Source organism: Hypanus sabinus, chromosome 8 (assembly GCF_030144855.1).
Source record: "Hypanus sabinus isolate sHypSab1 chromosome 8, sHypSab1.hap1, whole genome shotgun sequence".
In the NCBI taxonomy this organism is placed as follows: domain Eukaryota; kingdom Metazoa; phylum Chordata; class Chondrichthyes; order Myliobatiformes; family Dasyatidae; genus Hypanus; species Hypanus sabinus.
In genome coordinates, this window is record NC_082713.1 from 34,218,700 (window position 1) to 34,238,318 (window position 19,619).

Consider the following 19,619-nt stretch of genomic DNA (forward strand, 5'->3'; position numbering starts at 1 on the left):
AACCTAGTTCTTGAAGGCAAATTTGTTCCATCAACTAAATATAAAATTAAACTTAATAATAATGATCACCTAGGTAACGTTTCTTGTTGAAGATGCAGAGACCCAATTGTGATTAATATTAGAAAAGCTCCTTACAGAAAATAATATTTTACAAAAAAATAGACTTCAGCTTTGGGAAGACAGCATTTAAGTATCTGGCTTCTTTCAATGTTTCACTTTAATTAAAAGCCACATTCTACTATAAAAATTCATTCATAAAATACAATGCTTATTGAATATTTCATGTTGAAAGAAAAATGAGGCTTTCCACCACTAAATCACTTACCATTATATCATTCAGAGCACTGGCTGCTTGGTCTTGTCTCAAATTCCCTTTTATTACATGCCATGCCAACTCATACAAGGCTTGTTGGATATCTGTTTTACAATCAAATTAAATGCATGTTGATACAGGAACAAGAAAAAAGAAGACTGAATAAGTCCAATCTGTTTCAAGTTAGTGTCAAGTTTCAATGACAGAAGATATTCCCAATGAACTCAGACTGAATAAATGAAGCTTATAACTAAAATCAAACAGAAAGCATTTTTAATAAACATCTATACATGGAACAACTGTAGCATGACAACCAATTTTAATTTATCAGAATAGCTCTTGCTCTAAAACCTTTTGTTATTTATCTGCTTATCAGTTCATTTCTCTGGAGCTGATTGGTTAAATTTCCAACGGCTTTCTTAAATATCTCCTATAAGCATGACAAGCTAACCATGGAAAACACTGAAAATAAAAGAAAAATTAGCAGAATTCTATTTTCTCACCTTTTGTTACAGCTTGAAATTCTATGTTTTTGTTCGATTATCATAGACAGGCTGAAGATATTTGAAAACTAAGAAAATATTCAAATTCCAGTTATACCTTCAATTTCACATCTTGAATTTACAATACAATAAAAAGCATTCTTAAAATCTATTCTGATCTAAAGCATCGATCTGCACCAATGCAGAAATGAGACAGATCCTACATGCTTCTCTATTGAAACAAAGAGAACATAAACTTCACTAATTGGAAAATTATTTTATGAACTGCGAGGACTTATCATAAGCTATTCTGAACCTACAGAGACAGAAGATTTTGTTGAGGAATTGTTTAAAGGAGGTAAGGACTTCCAGGGCAACATATTAAAGTGACAGCTATTTCATGAGAACTCTTTTTTTGTATGTTTGACTCCAATAAATTCTAAATTGCCAAAGATTTCAGCCTTCGTTGTCTGTGGAACAAGCCAAACAATACTGCTGGTGCAAAGATGGGATGGCACTGTGAATAGAGGTCAATTCATTTGAAAATAATGCCTATTCTCCATTTGTCAGATGAATTTTCATAACCAAACATAACAAAATAAAAAAAGTCCTGAAATCTAGGACTGCTTGAATGTCATGATAAAATCAAACTAAACATTTAAATGTCACCTGATGAATGAATATAGATCATCTTCCTATCAAAATAAACATTAAATTGTTTCTGAGGAAAATGAATTCCAAAGCAAATTAAATGTGCAAACAGAAAAGGACACAAACCATTCTTGATCAAAATCAAAAAAAGGGAGGTGAGGGGGAGTAGCAACAAAAAATCCCTCCATGGTAACAAAAATTGGCCTTCAACCCGATACTGCAAGGCCTATGTTGAATCAACCAACAAAATTCCTCTATATTTCAAATTTTAGGTTCTGTGTCATGTTTCTCATCAAACAAAAACTTTACCAAAACAACTGTTGTTACATAATAAGCATGTATTCTGAATGTTACAGCAAAAAGATCAGGCCAATTACAAATTGTGATTCAGTTCGGATTGTACACAGAGTACAATTGCTCCCAGTATACAATCACAAAGCAGAAAATCTTACCTCGAAATGTTACATCGTTGTAACCTCGATTTTCACTGAGATTACGGCATAATTGTACACTGCAAAATAAAATAGCTATCATTAGAATGACTCATAGCATGACTGAATTTATTTATAAAATTAATTAACACTTGCTCAGCATATTTTTTCAAGCAAAATATTACGGATACTGCTAAGCTACAAAATACTTAAATCCTCCAAGTCTTGACACAAGCAAATAACAAAACTTGAGTAAATCAAGTGAATTTACAATTTTTTTTTTTGACAACATCATTTGGTCAAACAAATGCCAAGAGTTTGGTCATAACTTCAAAGGTATTTCTCCTTCTGATTGAAGATTATGTTGATGCACTTGATTAAATAACCATGACCATAAAACCAACTAAAAGATATCCTTGCATTAGATTTTGATGCAATGTTGTAAACTAGAGACATACGATCATATGTCAATGTGGAGTGAAGATTGATTAATTTTAATAGTCATTTTCTTTGTAGTTTAGCATTTATCTGCTTGTATTTTAAGTAACCTTTAAATGCATAACAGTTTAATATACCTCCGGTAGCTGATACAAAGAACAATTTTGGATGCTTCTTGGCTCTTTGTTCTAAATACAGTCGGCCCTCCTTATCCACGGGTTCTGCATGCGCAGATTCAACCAGCTTTGACAGAGGATACTGCTTAGTACAAGATGGCATCTTCTCAAATAAACTTAATTAGCTTATATATATATAAAAGCAAGCAATAAAAATTAGTAATCCATTGTCAATTTTCAGGTACCATTTGCTTTCATAACAGGCCAGACTGGACTGTTAGACAGGCTGTGAATCTTAATAAGAATCCCTTGCACCGCCAGCTGGTTGTCAGTAGGTCTCAGCCTAGACCGTCACCCAGCAACTTGCTATGGGACCGGTTTTCACCACCCAGCCCAAAGCCACTCTCAAGCTCTTCAAATCAGTTCAGCACCCAACGCAATCCATCCTCATGCCCAGACATCGTCTTCTTTTGGCGCCCAGAGTGATCCAACCTCACTTCCAGTTCAACTGTCTGAGCATCGGAACCCCATCTGCAACTATTCTGCAACACGCCATTTCTGCTCACCCCTTCACTGTTTGCAGAGACAATTTAACACAATTTACCTCAGAAAATATATTAATGATTATGCTTTTAGTTGGATTTCTTAGCTTTTTGATGACCAGGAAGATGTTATACACGTTCTGTAGTGCCACCTTAACATGGCGATCTATAGTGTCCTGCTGGTTATTACTCTGCTAAATTGGATATCATAGCATTAGGAAGGGGTCCATATCTATGAGCATTGCAGGCAACCTGTCTGGCAGTTATGATTGCTTGATCAAATTTTGAATGTTTAATATCCACACTTCATATACTTTATTGACTGCGAATAGGGTCTCTCAAGTAACAACTAGTGTCTAAGTGGTCTACCGTTTTTGAAGCACTTAATATCACCATTCAACGGGCAAGCCCAGCAAATCCAGCTACACTGTCATCGTCGACATGATTCAGCTCCTATATCTTATGGTCTACAGGAAATTGGGGGTGAAAGGGATCAGCCATGATGAAAAGGTAGAGCAGACTTAGCCTTAGGCCACATGGACTAATTCTGCTCCTATGTCTAATGGTCTTCCAATCATGACTGTACAAGAGCAAGAAAAAAATTACAAAAGAAATGCCTTTATCGAACCCAGATTTGATTCTATATACTGATGGCTCCTCAGCGATTAAGTGCGGAATTTGAATGGCTAGCCAGGTAGTGTTTCTGAAACTGAAATGCTGGCATCATGGAAGCATGGATCATGGTATCTCTGTGCAACAGGCAGACGTAAAATCTTTCATTGAAGCCTCTAAATTGGCAGAAGAACTGCTAATATCAACACTGATTCTCAATATGTTTTTGGAGTTGTCTATGATTTTAGAAACACATGAAGAAAATGAGGATTTCTTTTGACTATAGGAACTCCTATCAAAAATGGTCAGCTAGTACAAGATCTTTTGGATGTCATCCAACTGCCATCAGAAGTAATGTAGCGGTGTGCTACCTGCGATGCTAAAATAACGACACGGGAGTCGGTAAACTGCAGTCAAAGATAACTTTATTCGAACTCAACAGCCTTGCTTTAAAGCCTCCCTCAACCCGCCCCCCCCCCCCATGGGCGCGGATGCTCCAAAAGACACGTACTCACAAACCCCCATAGGCTATCTCCTTTAGCCGGAACGCTGGCTAATTGTGAGCTGGTTCGGGTGTGCCAGGAAATGGGTTGCCACATAACTCCCCCCCCCCCCCGCAGAACCGGCGATACTCCCCCCAATGTCCACAGTCTGGGCCGGAACCTGTTTGGGAGGTTGGCCTCTGCGCCGCGGTGCCGGAAACTCGTCCGGTTGCGCCAGGTCCACATGGGCCAGTTTGAGTTGCTCCACTGTGAAAATCTCCTCTCTCCCCCTAACGTCCAGCACAAACGTGGACCCGTTGTTCCAGAGCACCGTAAACAGCCCCTCATAGGGCTGTTGCAGCGGTGGCCGATGCCCGCCCCTTCGTACAAACACAAACTTACAGTTCTACAGGTCCTTGGGTATGCAGGTCAGGTTCTGCCCGTGCTGCGAAGTGGGTACGGGGGCCAGGTTGCCGAGCCTCTCGCGTAGTCTGTCCAGGACTGCTGTGGGTTCTTCCTCTTGCCCCCTTGGGGCTGGTATGAACACTCTGGGGACGACCAGGGGGACGCCATACACCAACTCGGCCGACGAGGCGTGCAGATCGTCTTTGGGCGCCGTGCGGATGCCGAGTAGGACCCAGGGCAGCTCGTCCGCCCAGTTAGCTCCTCGCAGGCGGGCCATGAGAGCCGACTTTAGGTGACGGTGGAAACGCTCCATTAGTCCATTTGACTGTGGGTGGTAGGCAGTGGTATGGTGCAGCTGAGTCCCCAAAAGGCTGGCCATAGCAGACCTCAGGCTGGAGGTGAACTGGGCACCTCTATCAGAGGTAATGTGGGCCGGTACACCAAAGCAGGACACCCAGGTGGCAATCAGTGCCCGGGCGCAAGATTCGGAGGTGGTGTCGGTGAGCGGGATCGCCTCTGGCCATCTTGTGAACCGGTCCACGATAGTGAGGAGGCGCCGCGCTCTGCGCGACACTGGCAGGGGGCCCACGATATCCACATGAGTGTGGTCGAAACGCCGGTGGGTGGGGTGGAACTGCTACAGCAGAGCTTTGGTGTGCCGCTGCACCTTGGCTGTCTGGCAGTGCATGCATGTTTTGGCCCATTCACTGACCTGTTTGCGGAGTCCGTGCCAAACAAACCTGCTGGAAACCACCCGGACAGTCGTCCGGATGGAGGGGTGCGCCAAGCTATGAATGGAGTTGAAAACACGTTGCCGCCAAGGTGTTGGGACAACGGGATGGGGCTGGTCAGTGGCGACGTTACAGAGTAGGGTCCTCTCACCTGGGCCTACGGGGAGGTCCTGGAGCTGCAAACCGGAGACTGCGGTTCTGTAACTCGGGATCACCTCATCTACCTGCTGCGCCTCTGCCAGTGCCTCAAAGTCTACCCCCTGGGAAAGGGCATGAATGGTAGGGCGAGAGAGCGCATCCGCCATGACGGTGTCCTTACCCGAGACGTGCCTGACGTCCGTCGTGTATTCAGAGATGTAGGACAGATGGCGCTGCTGGCGGTACAACCAGGGGTCGGACGCTTTTATAAACGCAAAGGTAAGTGGTTTGTGGTCCGTGAATGCGGTGAAGGGCCAACCTTCTAAGAAGTACCTGAAATGCCGGATTGCCAGGTATAGCGCCAACAGTTTCCGGTCGAAAGCACTGTATTTGAGCTCAGGTGGCCGCAGGTGTTTGCTGAAAAACGCCAGGGGTTGCCAGCGACCCACGATGAGAAGCTCCAGTACCCCACCGACTGCCGTGTTAGATGCGTCCACTGTGAGGGCGGTAGGGACGTCCATTCTGGGGTGCACTAGCATCGCAGCGTTCGCCAAGGCTTCCTTCGTTTGAATGAAAGCCGCGGCGGACTCCGCGTCCCAGGTAATCTCCTTGCCCGGACTGGACAGCAGGGCGAACAGGGGGTGCATGATCCAGGCAGCTGAAGTGAGGAAGCGGTGGTAGAAATTCACCATACCTACGAATTCCTGAAGGCCTTTGATCGTGGTGGGTCGGGGGAAATGGCGGACCGCATCTACCTTAGCAGGCAGAGGGGTTGCCCCGTCTTTAGTAATCCTGTGGCCCAGGAAGTCAATGGTGCCGAGCCAGAACTGGCATTTGGCCGGGTTGATTGTTAGACCGTAGTCACTCAGCCGGGCACAGAGTTGACGGAGGTAGGACAGATGCTCCTGATGACTGCTGCTGGTTATGAGGATGTCGTCCAAATAGATGAACACGAAGTCCAGATCGCGTCCCACTGCGTCCATTAACCGCTGGAACGTCTGTGCGGCATTCTTCAGGCCGAACAGTATGCGGAGGAACTCGAAAAGGCCAAACGGGGTGATGAGAGCTGTTTTGGGGACGTCATCCTGATGCATCGGGATTTGATGGTATCCTCGGACGAGGTCTACCTTGGAGAACATCCGTGCGCCGTGCAGGTTTGCTGCAAAATCCTGAATATGCGGCACAGGGTAGCGGTCCGGTGTGGTAGCCTCATTCAGCCTGTGTTAGTCGCCGCACGGTTTCCAGCCCCCTGTCACTTCGGGCACCATGTGCAGGGGGGAGGCCCATGGGCTGTTGGACTGCCGGATGATCCCCAATTCCTCCATCCTCTTGAACTCCTCCTTCGCCAGTCGGAGTTTGTCCGGGGGAAGCTGCCGAGCACGGGCTTGGAGGGGTAGTCCCTGAGCCGGGATGTGGTGCTGTACGCCGTGTCGGGGCATGGCCACTGTGAACTGCGGTGCCAGAACCGATGGGAAATCTGCCAGGACCCTGGTGAAGTCATTGTTGGACAGCGGGATGGAGTCGAGGTGAGGGGCTGGCAACTGGGCTTCTCTCAGGGAGAACGTCTGAAAGGTCTCGGCGTGGACCAGTCTCTTCCTGGGCAGGTCGACCAGTAGGCTGTGAGCCCACAAAAAATCCGCACCCAGAAGCAGTTGGGCTACGGCGGCCAGAGTGAAGTCCCAAGTGAACTGGCTGGAGCCAAACTGTAGCTGCACCTGACGGGTGCCATAGGTCCTTACTGTGCTGCTGTTCACGGCCCTCAGGGGGGGACCCGGTGCCCTGCTGCGGGTGTCGTAATTCGTCGGAGGTAAGATGCTGATCTCGGCACCGGTGTCGACCAAAAAGCGACGTCCCGACTGCTTGTCCCACACATACAGGAGGCTATCCCGAAGGCAAGCTGCCATAGCCATCAGCGGGGGCTGGCCCTGGCGTTTCCCGGGAACTTGCAGGGCGGGTGACAATGGTGGGCTTCTGCGCCCCACCGCTGGTGGTAGAAATATCATTGTTCGTTGGGCTCCCCATCCCTGCCTCTGGGGTTAGCGGGCTCTGCTGCCGGGCCTGAACTGGTTTGCTGCTGGGAGCGTGGCCTGGTGATTCGTGTGATGGACGCCCCACTCACCTTCTTGGCGTTACACAGCAAGTCCGCCTGGGCTGCCACCTTCCGAGGGTCGCTGAAATCTGCGTCGGACAGCAGCAGACGTATGTCCTCGGGCAGCTGCTCTAGGAATGCCTGCTCAAACATGAGGCAGGGTGTGTTTCCGTCGGCCAGAGACAACATCTCATTCATTAAAGCCGACGGAGTTCTGTCCCCCAAGCCATCCAGGTGCAGTAAACGGGCAGCCCGCTCATGCCGTGAGAGTCTGAAAGTCCTTAGGAGCAGGGCTTTGAATTCTGTGTACTTGCCGTCCCCTGGGGGAGACTGTACAAACTCCGCAACCTGGGCCGCTGTGTCCGGGTCGAGGGAGCTCACCACGTAGTAGTAACAGGTGTCCTCTGAGGTTATCTGCCGAACGTGGAATTGGGCTTCTGCTTGCTGGAACCATAGGTGAGGTTGTGGCATCCAGAAACCTGGCAGTTGCAACAAAACCACATGAACAGAGGTGGCATCGGTCATCTCTGGTCCAAAAATCGTTTGGACCGTCGGGGTCACCAATTGTAGCGGTGTGCTACACACAACGCTAAAATAACGACACGGGAGTCGGTAAACTGCAGTCAAAGATAACTTTATTCGAACTCAACAGCCTTGCTTTAAAGCCTCCCTCAACCCGCCCCCCCCCCCCCCCATGGGCGCGGGTGCTTCAAAAGACACGTACTCACAAACCCCTGTAGGCCATTTCCCTTAGCCGGAACGCTGGCTAATTGTGAGCTTGTTCCGGTGTGCCAGGAAATGGGTCGCCACAGTAATGTATTAAAATGTAAAAGTAAATGACTACAATGGAATTGCATTAATGAAATTGCAAAAAGGACAGCACGGGAAAAATAAAGGAAATAAAAGGAGTACCAAGAACATATGCAATGATTCTGACAACTGGAATTATTGAAATAAAGACGAATTGCAGACGAACATACAAGTTATTGAAGAGATGCAATTCAATGATCCAGACTGGAAAAATGGTTCTGGGTGGAGAATGGTGGGAAGTTAAATAGTGGAGTATGGAGATATGGCACTAATCATAGACTATAGGCCATCTACATAACTTCCTTATCTGGCACAACACATACAATCCTGAGGACAAATTGGAATGCAAAAGACGATCAACATATTCTCCCAATAGTGGTGGAATCCAAAGTTCAGGGCACAAGCTCAATAAAATATTTGAAAGATGCATGACTAATAAAACAAATCCTGAAGTAGCAGAAAAAAGTATTCCTGCCCCAACTGGTCCATCAGTCAACATAGTTCCAGGCAAACACGTGCAGGAGTGTTCCTTGCTCACAGTTGATGGAACACTGGTTTTTTTCGTGTGCATATCACCCAGAGTCATCAAGACAAGTCAAACAAATCCTCAACCATCAGGCTCTTCAACCAAAGGGGATAACTTCACTCAAGAAATCCAACTTCACTTGCTCCATCACTGAAATGTTCCCGCAACCTAAGGATTCAATTTCAAGGACTCTTCAGTTCATGTCCTTGATTATTGATCTCATGCTTATTTATTTATTATTTTGTTTTTTTTTCTTTTTTTTTGTATTTGCACAGCTTGTTGTATTTGCACACTGGTTGTCTGGCCTATAGGTGCAACATTTCATGGATTCTATTATGGTTATTGAATTTATTGAATATGCTCCCAAGAACATGAATTTCAGGGTTCTATATGGTGACATATATGCACTTTGATAATAAAATTTACTTTAAACTTCAAATTATTAAATTACCACTAAGTATCATGAGAAAGGTGTACCATGTCTTGTGTAGTATCACAGCAATCCCAAACAAGACAACAAACCGAAGTCCATTGACAGTGGAAACAGGATATTATATGTCACTGCGAGGTATTATTCTTTGGTAAAACCAACCAGGGTAGGTCTTACACAATGAACGGTAGGGCACTGAGGAGTGTGGTAGAACAAAGTGAACTGAGAATACAGGTCCATAATTCATTCAAAGTGGTGGCACAGGGAGGTAGGGTCGTAAAGTAAGCTTCTGGCATTTGGCCTTCATAAATCAAAGTAATCAGTAGGCCTAATTTGGAGTATTGCAGCAGTTTTGGTCACCCATCTATAGGAGAGATGCAAATAAGGTTGAAAGAATACAGAAAAAATATACGAGGATGTTGCAAGACTGGAGGACCCAAGTTATAAGGAAAGATTGAATATGTTAGGACGTTATTCCTTGCAATGTAGAAGATTGAAAGGAGATTTGATAAAGGTACACAAAATTATGAGGGGTATAAATAGGGTAAATGCAAGGAGTCCTTTTTCCACTGAGTTTGGGTAGGACTACAACTAGGTCATGGGTTAAGGGCGTAAGATGAAAAGTTTAAGGAGAACAAGGGGAAACTTTTTTATTCAGAAGGCCACGAGAGTGTGGAACGAACCCCCAGTGCATGTGGTGCATGCAACATCTATTTTCAAGTTTAAGAGAAGTGGATGGGAGGGATATGTAGGGGCTATGGTCCAAGTGCAGTTCGATGGGGGCAAGCAGATTAAATGTTTCAGTATGGACTAGATAGGCCAAAGGGCCTGTTTCATTGCTGTACTTTTCAATAATTCTCATACGCTGAGATTTGACGGATCACAAAATACTTTAACATTAGCAGATGCACCTTTGAAAGTATGCTGATGAGTTGCAAAAGGCTGCAGAAGTTTGTAGACACAACCTGATCCATTATGGACACAGTCCTCCCACCATTCACAGCATCCAAAGGAAGCACTGTCTCAAAAAGCTAATGTCTATGATCAAGACCCCCATCATTAGGTCATGCATTATTCTCAGTGCTAAGGCTTAGCAGGAGGTACAGCAGACTGAAGTCCCACACCACATAACAGCTGCTTTTATACAATCATAATTTTCTTGAACATACCTGCAGAACCTTGCTATGACATCAACAATGGAACATTGAGAAACACTTTTTACACTACCACATCGACTGCGTCATAGAACACTACGTATCCTAGCTCCTCTCCAACCATCACTGAAGTCCAGCTTCAGCCAACTGTATTCTTTCTAACAACTCAAAGCACAGTCAAAACTAGATGGTCAAAGATTCATTTATAATATCCAAGACTTGTGCTCCAACACTTGGTCTGATATCTGAGCTTTCACTGAAGATTATGCAATATTCATAACTATTTGCAAGTCATTAGAAAATGAAGCAATACATAATGTTTAGCCATTGGTTAAGAAGTAACATCTAACATTTACAGAACAGAAGTGACTGCCAGTGCTCTCCTTTAACAAAAGTTGAATCATCTGCCCTCAAAATTCCAAAAGTATCATAGATGCCGGAAATCTGCAATTTGAAAAAAAATTAGCAATACTAAACATGTTATTCACATTCACTAGTATAAAGGCCAGTGGCTTCCTGAGTGTTACTTTTAACCATATTTTGGCAGGTCTTGTTGCCAAAATATTAAAACAGCTCTTAATCATGCAGTGAATGACTACCCTCCTGTCACCCCAAGACCATTCCACCATCTTTAAGGTGGAAGTCAGTAGTGATGAAATCCCACTTATTTGAATGAGTGCAATTTGAACACCACAAAATAAGGTCAACACCATCCTTGGCAAAGTAGCTTGTTTGAATGGCATTCATCCAAGACAATTAACATTAATTCCCTCTGTCACTGTTGCACCAAGGCTAGGATCCAAAATATCAACAAAATACACTGCAGTCACTTACCTCAACTCCTCCATCAGCATTTTCAAACCACCGATTAAGTAAAAAAGCAACAACAAAAAATGGCCTGATCAGGTATATCCAAGAACAGTGTGGAAAACTTAAGAAATTATGGGAGCCCTGGGTAACGTATATGCATTATTGTTACCAGGGAGAGAGATGCTGGAAGACTAAAGGTTGGCTAATATTTCGGTTTTATTGAAGAATGAATGCAAAGAAAATCCTGGGAACTATAGACCAGTAAGCCAAACACCTGTAAGTAAACTTATTAGAGTAGACTATTAAGCATCATGGTTATTACAGCTCAGGGCATTCTCGAGTTCAGAGTTCAATTCTGGCGCCATCTATAAGGAGTTTGTACTGAATGTGGACTATGTGGGTTTCCTTTGGGTACTCTAATTTGGGTACTTTGTGAAGTACTGCCAATGTCAGAATCATGTTTATTATCCCTGACTATGTTGTGAGATGTCATTTTGCAGCAACATTGTTGGTCTGACCAATCGGCCTCCATGCTGCTGGACTGCTTCGTTAACATCGTCTGGAATGTCTTCCATGATGAGGATGTCTCCAAATTCACTTATGGAGTCATGCGCTTCATCCAGAAGTGCATCGACGATGTTGTCTCCCAGATGTCGGTCAGGGTCTTCCTGAACCAGAAAGCTGGATCAATAGTTCCATGCCAGCAGCACTCACACCAAAACATTTGAGTTTACATCGCTGGTGATCAACTAGAGCTCAAGAAAAGCAGCTATGGTCTACACAAAGCTATCAAGGCTGCAAAACAACAATACACGGAGAAGACGGAGTCAAGATTCAAAACAAATAGTACACGTGGCTTGTGGCATGGGCTAGATACCATCACAGACTTCAAAACCAAATGTTGTGGTGCCACCAATATCACGGCCTCTCTCCCAGATGAGCTCAAATCGCTTTTATGCTTGGTTCAATGTCGCTCTGAGCCTCCAATGAAAGCCACTGCTACAACTTGTAACCTGATCATCTCTGAGGCACGCAGATGTTTCCAACAAGTGGACAATTGCAAAGGCTGCGGGACTAGACGGCATCCCAGGGCGAGTACTCAGGATGTGCGCAACACAAATGGCAGGTGTGTTTACTGATATTTTTAATCTCTCCCTCTCCCAGAGTAGAGTGCCCTCCTGCTTCAAATTATCCACCATTGTCACCGTACCAAAAAAGACCAAGGTAACATGACTGGTGTCCTGTCACACTCAGCTCAATAATAAGCAAATGCTTTGAGAGGCTGGTCAAGGATTACATCTGCAGTATGCTACCACCTACACTGGACCTCTACAATTCATCTACCGACACAACCGATCAACAGATGACACAATAGCCACTGCTCTACATATCGTCCTTACACATCTGGAGAAGGATGCTTATGTGAGAATGCTGTTCTTGGTCTACAATTCAGCATTCAACACCACAGCTCCATCCAGGCTCAACAAGAAGCTCAGAGACCTCAGCCTTGACCCTGCATTGTGCAGATGGATCCTGGACTTCCTGTCAAATCGCTAGCAGGTTGTTAAGAGTTGGCTCCCTTACCTCCAACCCTCTGACTGTCAATACAGGAGCCCCTCAGGGCTGTGTACTAAGTCCCCTCCTTTACTCCCTGTATACCCATGACTGTATCGCCACCCAAAGCTCCAATCTGCTAACTAAATTTGCCACAGTGGTGTCAAGAAAACAACCTATCCCTCAATGTCACAAAAACAAAGGAGCTGGTTGCGGATTACAGAAGGAATGGAGATGGCTAACCCCCATTGACATCAATGGATCTGGGGTTGCAAGGGTAAGCAGCTTCAAGTTCCTCAGCATCCACATCACCGAAAACCTCACTTGGTCTGAACACACCAGGTGTGTGATGAAAAAGACACAACAACGCCTCTTTCACCTCAGACGGTTGAGGAAGTTTGGTATGTGCCCACAAATCCTAAGAACTTTCTACAGGGGCACACTTGAAAGCATCCTGACTGGCTGCATCACTGCCTGGTATGGGAACTCCCTTAATCACAGGACTCTGCAGAGTGGTGCAGACAGCCCAGTGCATCTGTAGTTCTGAACTTCCTTTGACATTTACAAGGACAGGTGTGTAAAAAGGGCTTGTAGGATCATTGGGGACCCAAGTCATCCCAACCACAACCTATTCCAGCTGCTACCATCCAGGAAGTGGTACCGCAGCATAAAAGTCAGGACCAACAGGCTCCAGGACAGCTTCTTCCACCAGGCTATCAGACTGAAGAACTCACGCTGATTTGAGTGTACTCTATATTGCAATGACTGTCTTACTTACTATAAATTATTATAAATCACTATGATTGCACATTTAGATGGAGACGTAACATAAAGATTTTTACTCATGTACGTGAAAGATGTAAGAAATAAAGTCAATTCAATTTAGTGCAAGACATAAACATTTACTATAAGCTAAAAAATAAATCACTTGTTCAAAAGATGAATTTTCAAGCTGCATTCACAAATCTGGTAGGGGAGGGGAAGAAGCTGCCTCAATCATTGGTCTTCCAGCTCCTGTACCACCTCACAGATGGTTGTAACAAGAAAAGAGCATGCCCTGAATGGCGAGTGCTTCTAATGATGAATGTTGCCTTTTTCAGCCATTGCTCTTGAAGATGTCCTCGATAGTAGGGAGGTAAGGGCCTATGACGTGGCTGGCTGTGTCTATAAACCTCTACAGTCCTGCGCACTGGAGCCCCCAAATGAATCTGTGATCAATACCCTGCACCTTAGATATGTAGAAATTTTAAAGTATTTGGTGATATACAAAATCTCCTTAATGTCCTAATGAAGTAGAGCTTCTAACACGGCTTCTTCATGATTGCATTAATGTGTTGGGCCCAAGTGGATCAGAGATGTTAATGGTCAGAAACACTCTTTCCACCGCTGAAGCCCTCATTGAGGACTGGCATGTGTTCTTCAAACTTCACCTTTAGAACTACATAATGACAATACTGGTTATCATTGGGAAGGAGATACAGAAGCCTAAAGTCATACTCTGTGATCATGGACAGCTTCCACCCCTTTGCCAACCAATTTCTAAATGGACATTGAACCCATGAACATTGATACAACACTGAATCATGCCATCTACAGAAATTCTCTGATGACTCAGCAATAGTTGGGTGTACAAAGGGAGGACAGGAGGATGAATACAGGACCCTGATGGACGAATTTGTCAAATGTTGCAAGCTGATTCATCTGTACTCAACACGAGTAAGACAAGCAGATGATAATGGACTTTAAGCCTGCACTGTTCCCTGTTACTATGATGGTGAGGACATGGATATGGTGAGGACCTACAAGTACCTGGAAATGTACCTGGATGGCAGGCTTGAGTGCTGTGTACAAGGGCCAGGGTTGCCTCGACCTCCTGAGGAGACTGAGGTCCTTTGGAGTATGTGGGCCTCACCTTCACATGTCGCAAGTACAATCTTCTATGTAGTGGTGTGCTGAGGCAATGGCATCAACATGGGTGATGCCAACAGGTTCAATAAACTGATTAGAAAGGCTGGCTCTGTTATTGGAGTCAAACTGAGCAAAGTGGAGGCTGTGGTATAACTAAGGGCACTATGGAAAATCCTGGCAATCTGCACAATGTTTCACACCCTCTGCATGCCACTTTGGCTGAACAGGGAAGCACTTTCAGTAATAGACAAAGACAACTGTGCTGCTCCACAGAGTGCTGTATGAGGTCATTCTTACCCTCAGCCACTAGGCTGTATAATGAGTCAACCTATTGCTGGGGAAGTGATGATCCCCTCCTGTTAGTCTATTTGTGATAACTTATTTTTTCTACTTCTCTTCTAATATTTATATGTGTGCATTTATAATGCTACAGTGACACTAGTTTGTTTTGGGCTCAGTAGGGTATCTATCTCGCCAATTTTTATTGCATTACTTATTTTAACTTGACTATTTAACAGACATGCTTATAGTTAATGACATTTTTCTCTTTATATTTATCATGTATTTCATTATACTGTTGCCATAAAGTTAACAAATTTCACAATATATGCCAGTGATAATAAATCTGATTCTGATTAATTAATTGGTCTTGTAGAAGCTGAGTCTGAAGGTTCCTGTTGTGACATCACTCAACCAGCCAAACAAACTCATTCTTGTACATCTCCTCGTTGCCTTCTGAAATTATACCAACATTTCAGCCATAACCAACCTCTCAAAGCTCTTCAACACAGGGTGATAGTCATTGAGGCAGCTTCTCTGCTTTTCTTGGCCAATTTTTGGAACAGGTGGGAACATCTGACTACAACAATGAAAGGATGAAGATGTCCTTGAAAGATCCGCCAGTTGTATGGTACAGATTTTTAGTAGACCGCTAAGAAAACCATCAGGGCCTGAAGCCTTGCAGGGGTATGCCCTCATGAAGGGTGTTCTGATATCAACCTCCAAGAAAGAAACCACAGTCACTCGATGTGGGACTCACACAGGTGTAGTTTTAGTCTCCATTTCAAATCATGCATGAAAACCAGTGAGTTCCTCAGACATCAGAGCATCACTGCCAATTATGCTATTAGATTTTACCCTGAAGGAAGTAATGGCATACAAGCCCTGCCATCGCTGTTATGCATCCGATTGTCTCTTTAACTTCGCATGTAATTACCTTTTTGTTCTCAGAATGGGCTTCCACAGGTCATACCTGGACATTTTTGTAGGGTTCTGGATTGCCTGTCTTGAACACCACAGATCTAACCCTCAGCAACTGCAAATCTCCTGGTCATCCAGGGCTTCTGGTTTAGTAAGACACTGTATGTTCTTGAAAGCAAACACTTAACCATACAGGCCTTAATGAAGTGATGGCTGTGATATATTCATTCAGACCTGAAGACAAATGCCTGAATATGGCCCAGTCCACCATTTCAAAGCAGTCCTCAAAACGTTCTGCCACCTTGACCATTCCTTCACTGATGATCAGTCAGTCATCAGGGTGGACTTTTGCCTAACTGATCACAATACTCAGCTCCAGTGCCAGCTTGACAACTGCCAGGGGTCTTTATAAGTGTGCCTTTCAAATAAATCTCAGACACATAAAAAAATATATTAAGAGTTAGATCACTGTTCGGACAGATTTTCACACAACCAACATGGTGAATCTCTCGAACTCTATCTAGGAAGATTGTGGGACTACATCATTGAGATATTAAGAGGGCAAAGATAATTTTTTGAAACAAAACTCTGGGAGTTCTGGAGAACTGACACTGAACAGGAATGAGCCTTGGGGCAGTTTAGCCTATTTGATAGCAATTTGAGGGCCAGTATGGTCACAAGAACTACTCCTCTTATTATTTTTTCTTTCAATCACTCTGACTATGGGTCCCTTTGGTGGCAACAGAAATCGTTGACAAATTTTTTCAAGGAAATTGAGTCATAGCAGGAGATGGAAAGGAAACAGGATTTATTTGTTAAGACACAATGAATGATCTCAACCACTGATCTGTCTCAGATTCTCTAAAGATGCAAAGTGTAAAGGTTTGCCAATGGCAATATTTATTTCTTCACTTCTTGTATCCAGTCGCAAATCATCAGTCCAAAATCTGGACAAGAGAAGCCAGGCACCTCATACTTAACAGTTTCTGTAGCTCAATAAATGAGCACACAGCCACAATTTAAGATTTTTACAAGAATGCTCTTAGAGCTAAGGTGTCCAGATCTACCAAGCGAAAACAAGCAAATTGCAACTGGCAGTAATCACGCAAAACAAGACCAATAAGATAAGACATATTTGGAACAAAATGGACAATGCCAGTTTTTTTTCTGAACATAACAACAAATTTTAAATGTTGGTTTGAGCTTAAGGGAAATATTCCTGTTATATCCAGCTGCAATATATGTTAACCACTGTCTACTGGATAATTCTGCCAAAGAAGGCCCAAACCTGGCTGTGAAAGGAGGATGGTGGGGCATGGGACTTGCAAACTCATCCTGTTAAAAACCCAGAGCTACAGAGAAGTCAACAGAAGCTCCAACGACCTCATCCCTACAAGAGGAAGGATCTTCGAAGATGGAATACAACAGGGATAACTTGACCCAGAACAAGGGACTCTGATGAGTAGCAGCCTATGCCTTAGTAAGGGCTTACATCTACTGGAAGGATAAATTCAATACTTGAATTTAACAAATCGCTTATGCCATCATATTTGAAGTCGCCATGGCATATTTTTCATAAATTTTCAAATTTCAAAAGATGACAAGAATAATTTTCTTAATGGCTATGGCAATGAGTTCACAACAAATTCATTCTAATATATTTAAGACTGAGGAGATGAGTGCAATAGTTTACAGTGACTGTTAGCTCAGAGAGATTGAAATTTTGATCAACAATGGTAAGAATTCCGAACTCTATTTTCTTCAACTGGCTGGAAATTATTTTTATACAAGTATCAACATCATCCATACTTAGTGAATAAATCACTAAAACTACTCAAAATTTGGAAAATATATACAGTTTTCAAACACACGAGGTGTACAAGTAACTGCTCATACTAAATTCAGAAACAAAACATAATAACTACTTAAGATACAAATTCACTTCTTATAAGATCAAGCCTCCACTCAGATCAAATGGTGAGCCTTTACCATCATGCACATATCTGTTTTAAAGTACTGCTTCAGACAGGCAGGTTACTGGAACCAATCTTTATTTTAAGAGTATCAGTCCTATTGTCCTCCATCAGCTGATAGATTTCTTACTCAGTCTCTTCTAAATTTCTCAAAAATTTGTTATAATTCTCAATCAAATTTTCTTAGTTCTAAAGAGCAACAAAGTGAATTCAAAATTACTTTGACAGAAAAATATTCCTTGACAACAACTTCAAAAGCCCTTTCTACTGCCAGCATATCCATCTTGCAAAATGGCACTAGAACTTTCGACGCTACCATTGCAAAGGTCTAACTAATGATATATACAGTGAGCATCATTTATCTGTCCCTCAGCTAATTGGTGCCTTGCATGCCTTCTAAAGAAAATTATTTATCTGCCTTGCAACTTCAGGGACTTGCAAACCAAGATTCCTATGTTTCTTACACCATGTTCCTACCATTTACGTTCACTTTCTGGACTGAATTCCATTTGCCATTTCAATGAAAGCATCCACTCCAAATAAAATATTTCATTTCACCATGTAAACCAACCATGCATCATTGATGAGTACCTTAAAAAAGTTGCAACATTGGAAATTAAGCTTGAAGCAATAACCAAGCAGTACTCAAATTGAAACTGAGCTTTAAGTAAACAAGCATTTTTGATTTTCTGCTCTTCAAAGATCAAAGTAGATTTATTATCGAAGTATGTAGTTATTATCCTGGGATTCATTTTCTTGCCAGCATTTAACATTTAAAAAATACACCAGAATCAATGAAAAACTACACAGACACGAAGGTTGACAAGCCACCAATGTGCAAAAGAAGAGAAACTATGCAAATAACACAGAGTAATGCTGTCTTGTTTCGCTGTATTCATGAGTATTCATGTATGGTTGAATGACAATCAAACTTGAATTGAATTGAATTACCAAAAAAAATAATAATATTAACTTGAGTTGCAGAATCCTTGAACACAAGTCCAGAAGTTGGGTTCAGTGATCAGTTCAGTGTTATGAGTGAAGTTATCCATACTGGTTCATGATCCTAATGGCTCAAGTGTAATAAACTCCTCCTGACCCTGGTAGTGTGGGACCCAAGACACCTGTACCTCCTTCCTGATGGCAACAGCAAGAAGAGAGCATGGCCTAAATGGTAGAGGTCCTTGATGACAGATACTGCTTTCTTATTGAAAAATTAACGCAAGAAAAGATTCAACTAACAACCCACTGCTTTCCAAGTATGAAGTTAAAACTCTTGTAATAGTGTTCAAAGAACCAACAGATAGTTCAAAGACTTTATTTGGAAACATAACATTTGGACACTGAAAGAATCAGGCAAAAGTGCCTTCACGGTGAAACCCAGGTAATTTAAGTAAAATACTTAATCTTGCTGAATTATTTCAAAAACAAGCACGGATATGTCAATAACCTTAAAGTGAAACCACAATCCTGGAAAAGAATAGCATGAACACTTACCATCTGATAAAAATACAATGATATTTTTGGTTAAAAACATAAGCACAGCTTTGAATGAAATCAATCTGTTTAAGTTTAAATATCTAACCAGGTCATAAATTTGACAATGCTACTTCAATAAGTTACATTTTTGTTTTATGCACAGGCTCAAAAATGGCTTCAGTGGGTTGCAGATTTAGCAACCTCCATCATGGGCACAACCCTCCTCATCATTGACAACATATTCAAAAGGAAATCTTTCAAAAAGGTTGCATCCATCATTAAGGTCCCTCACCACCTGGGACATGCCAGTTCTAATCAGGGAAGAAGAGCAGCAGGCTTAAGACC

At 43.1% G+C, this 19,619-nt stretch overlaps 1 protein-coding gene across 1 annotated transcript in view; it reads right to left on the reverse strand.

The window, feature by feature from the left end:
• Window positions 1-19,619, reverse strand: part of thoc2 (THO complex 2) — a 126,314-nt gene that overhangs the window by 104,941 nt on the left and 1,754 nt on the right. The window contains exons 2-3 of the mRNA XM_059976947.1: window positions 1,899-1,957; window positions 326-417 (exon numbers count right to left, since the gene is read on the reverse strand). Of these exons, the coding sequence (XP_059832930.1) occupies window positions 326-417; window positions 1,899-1,957 (151 nt within the window). The remainder of the gene's footprint in view (window positions 1-325; window positions 418-1,898; window positions 1,958-19,619) is intronic.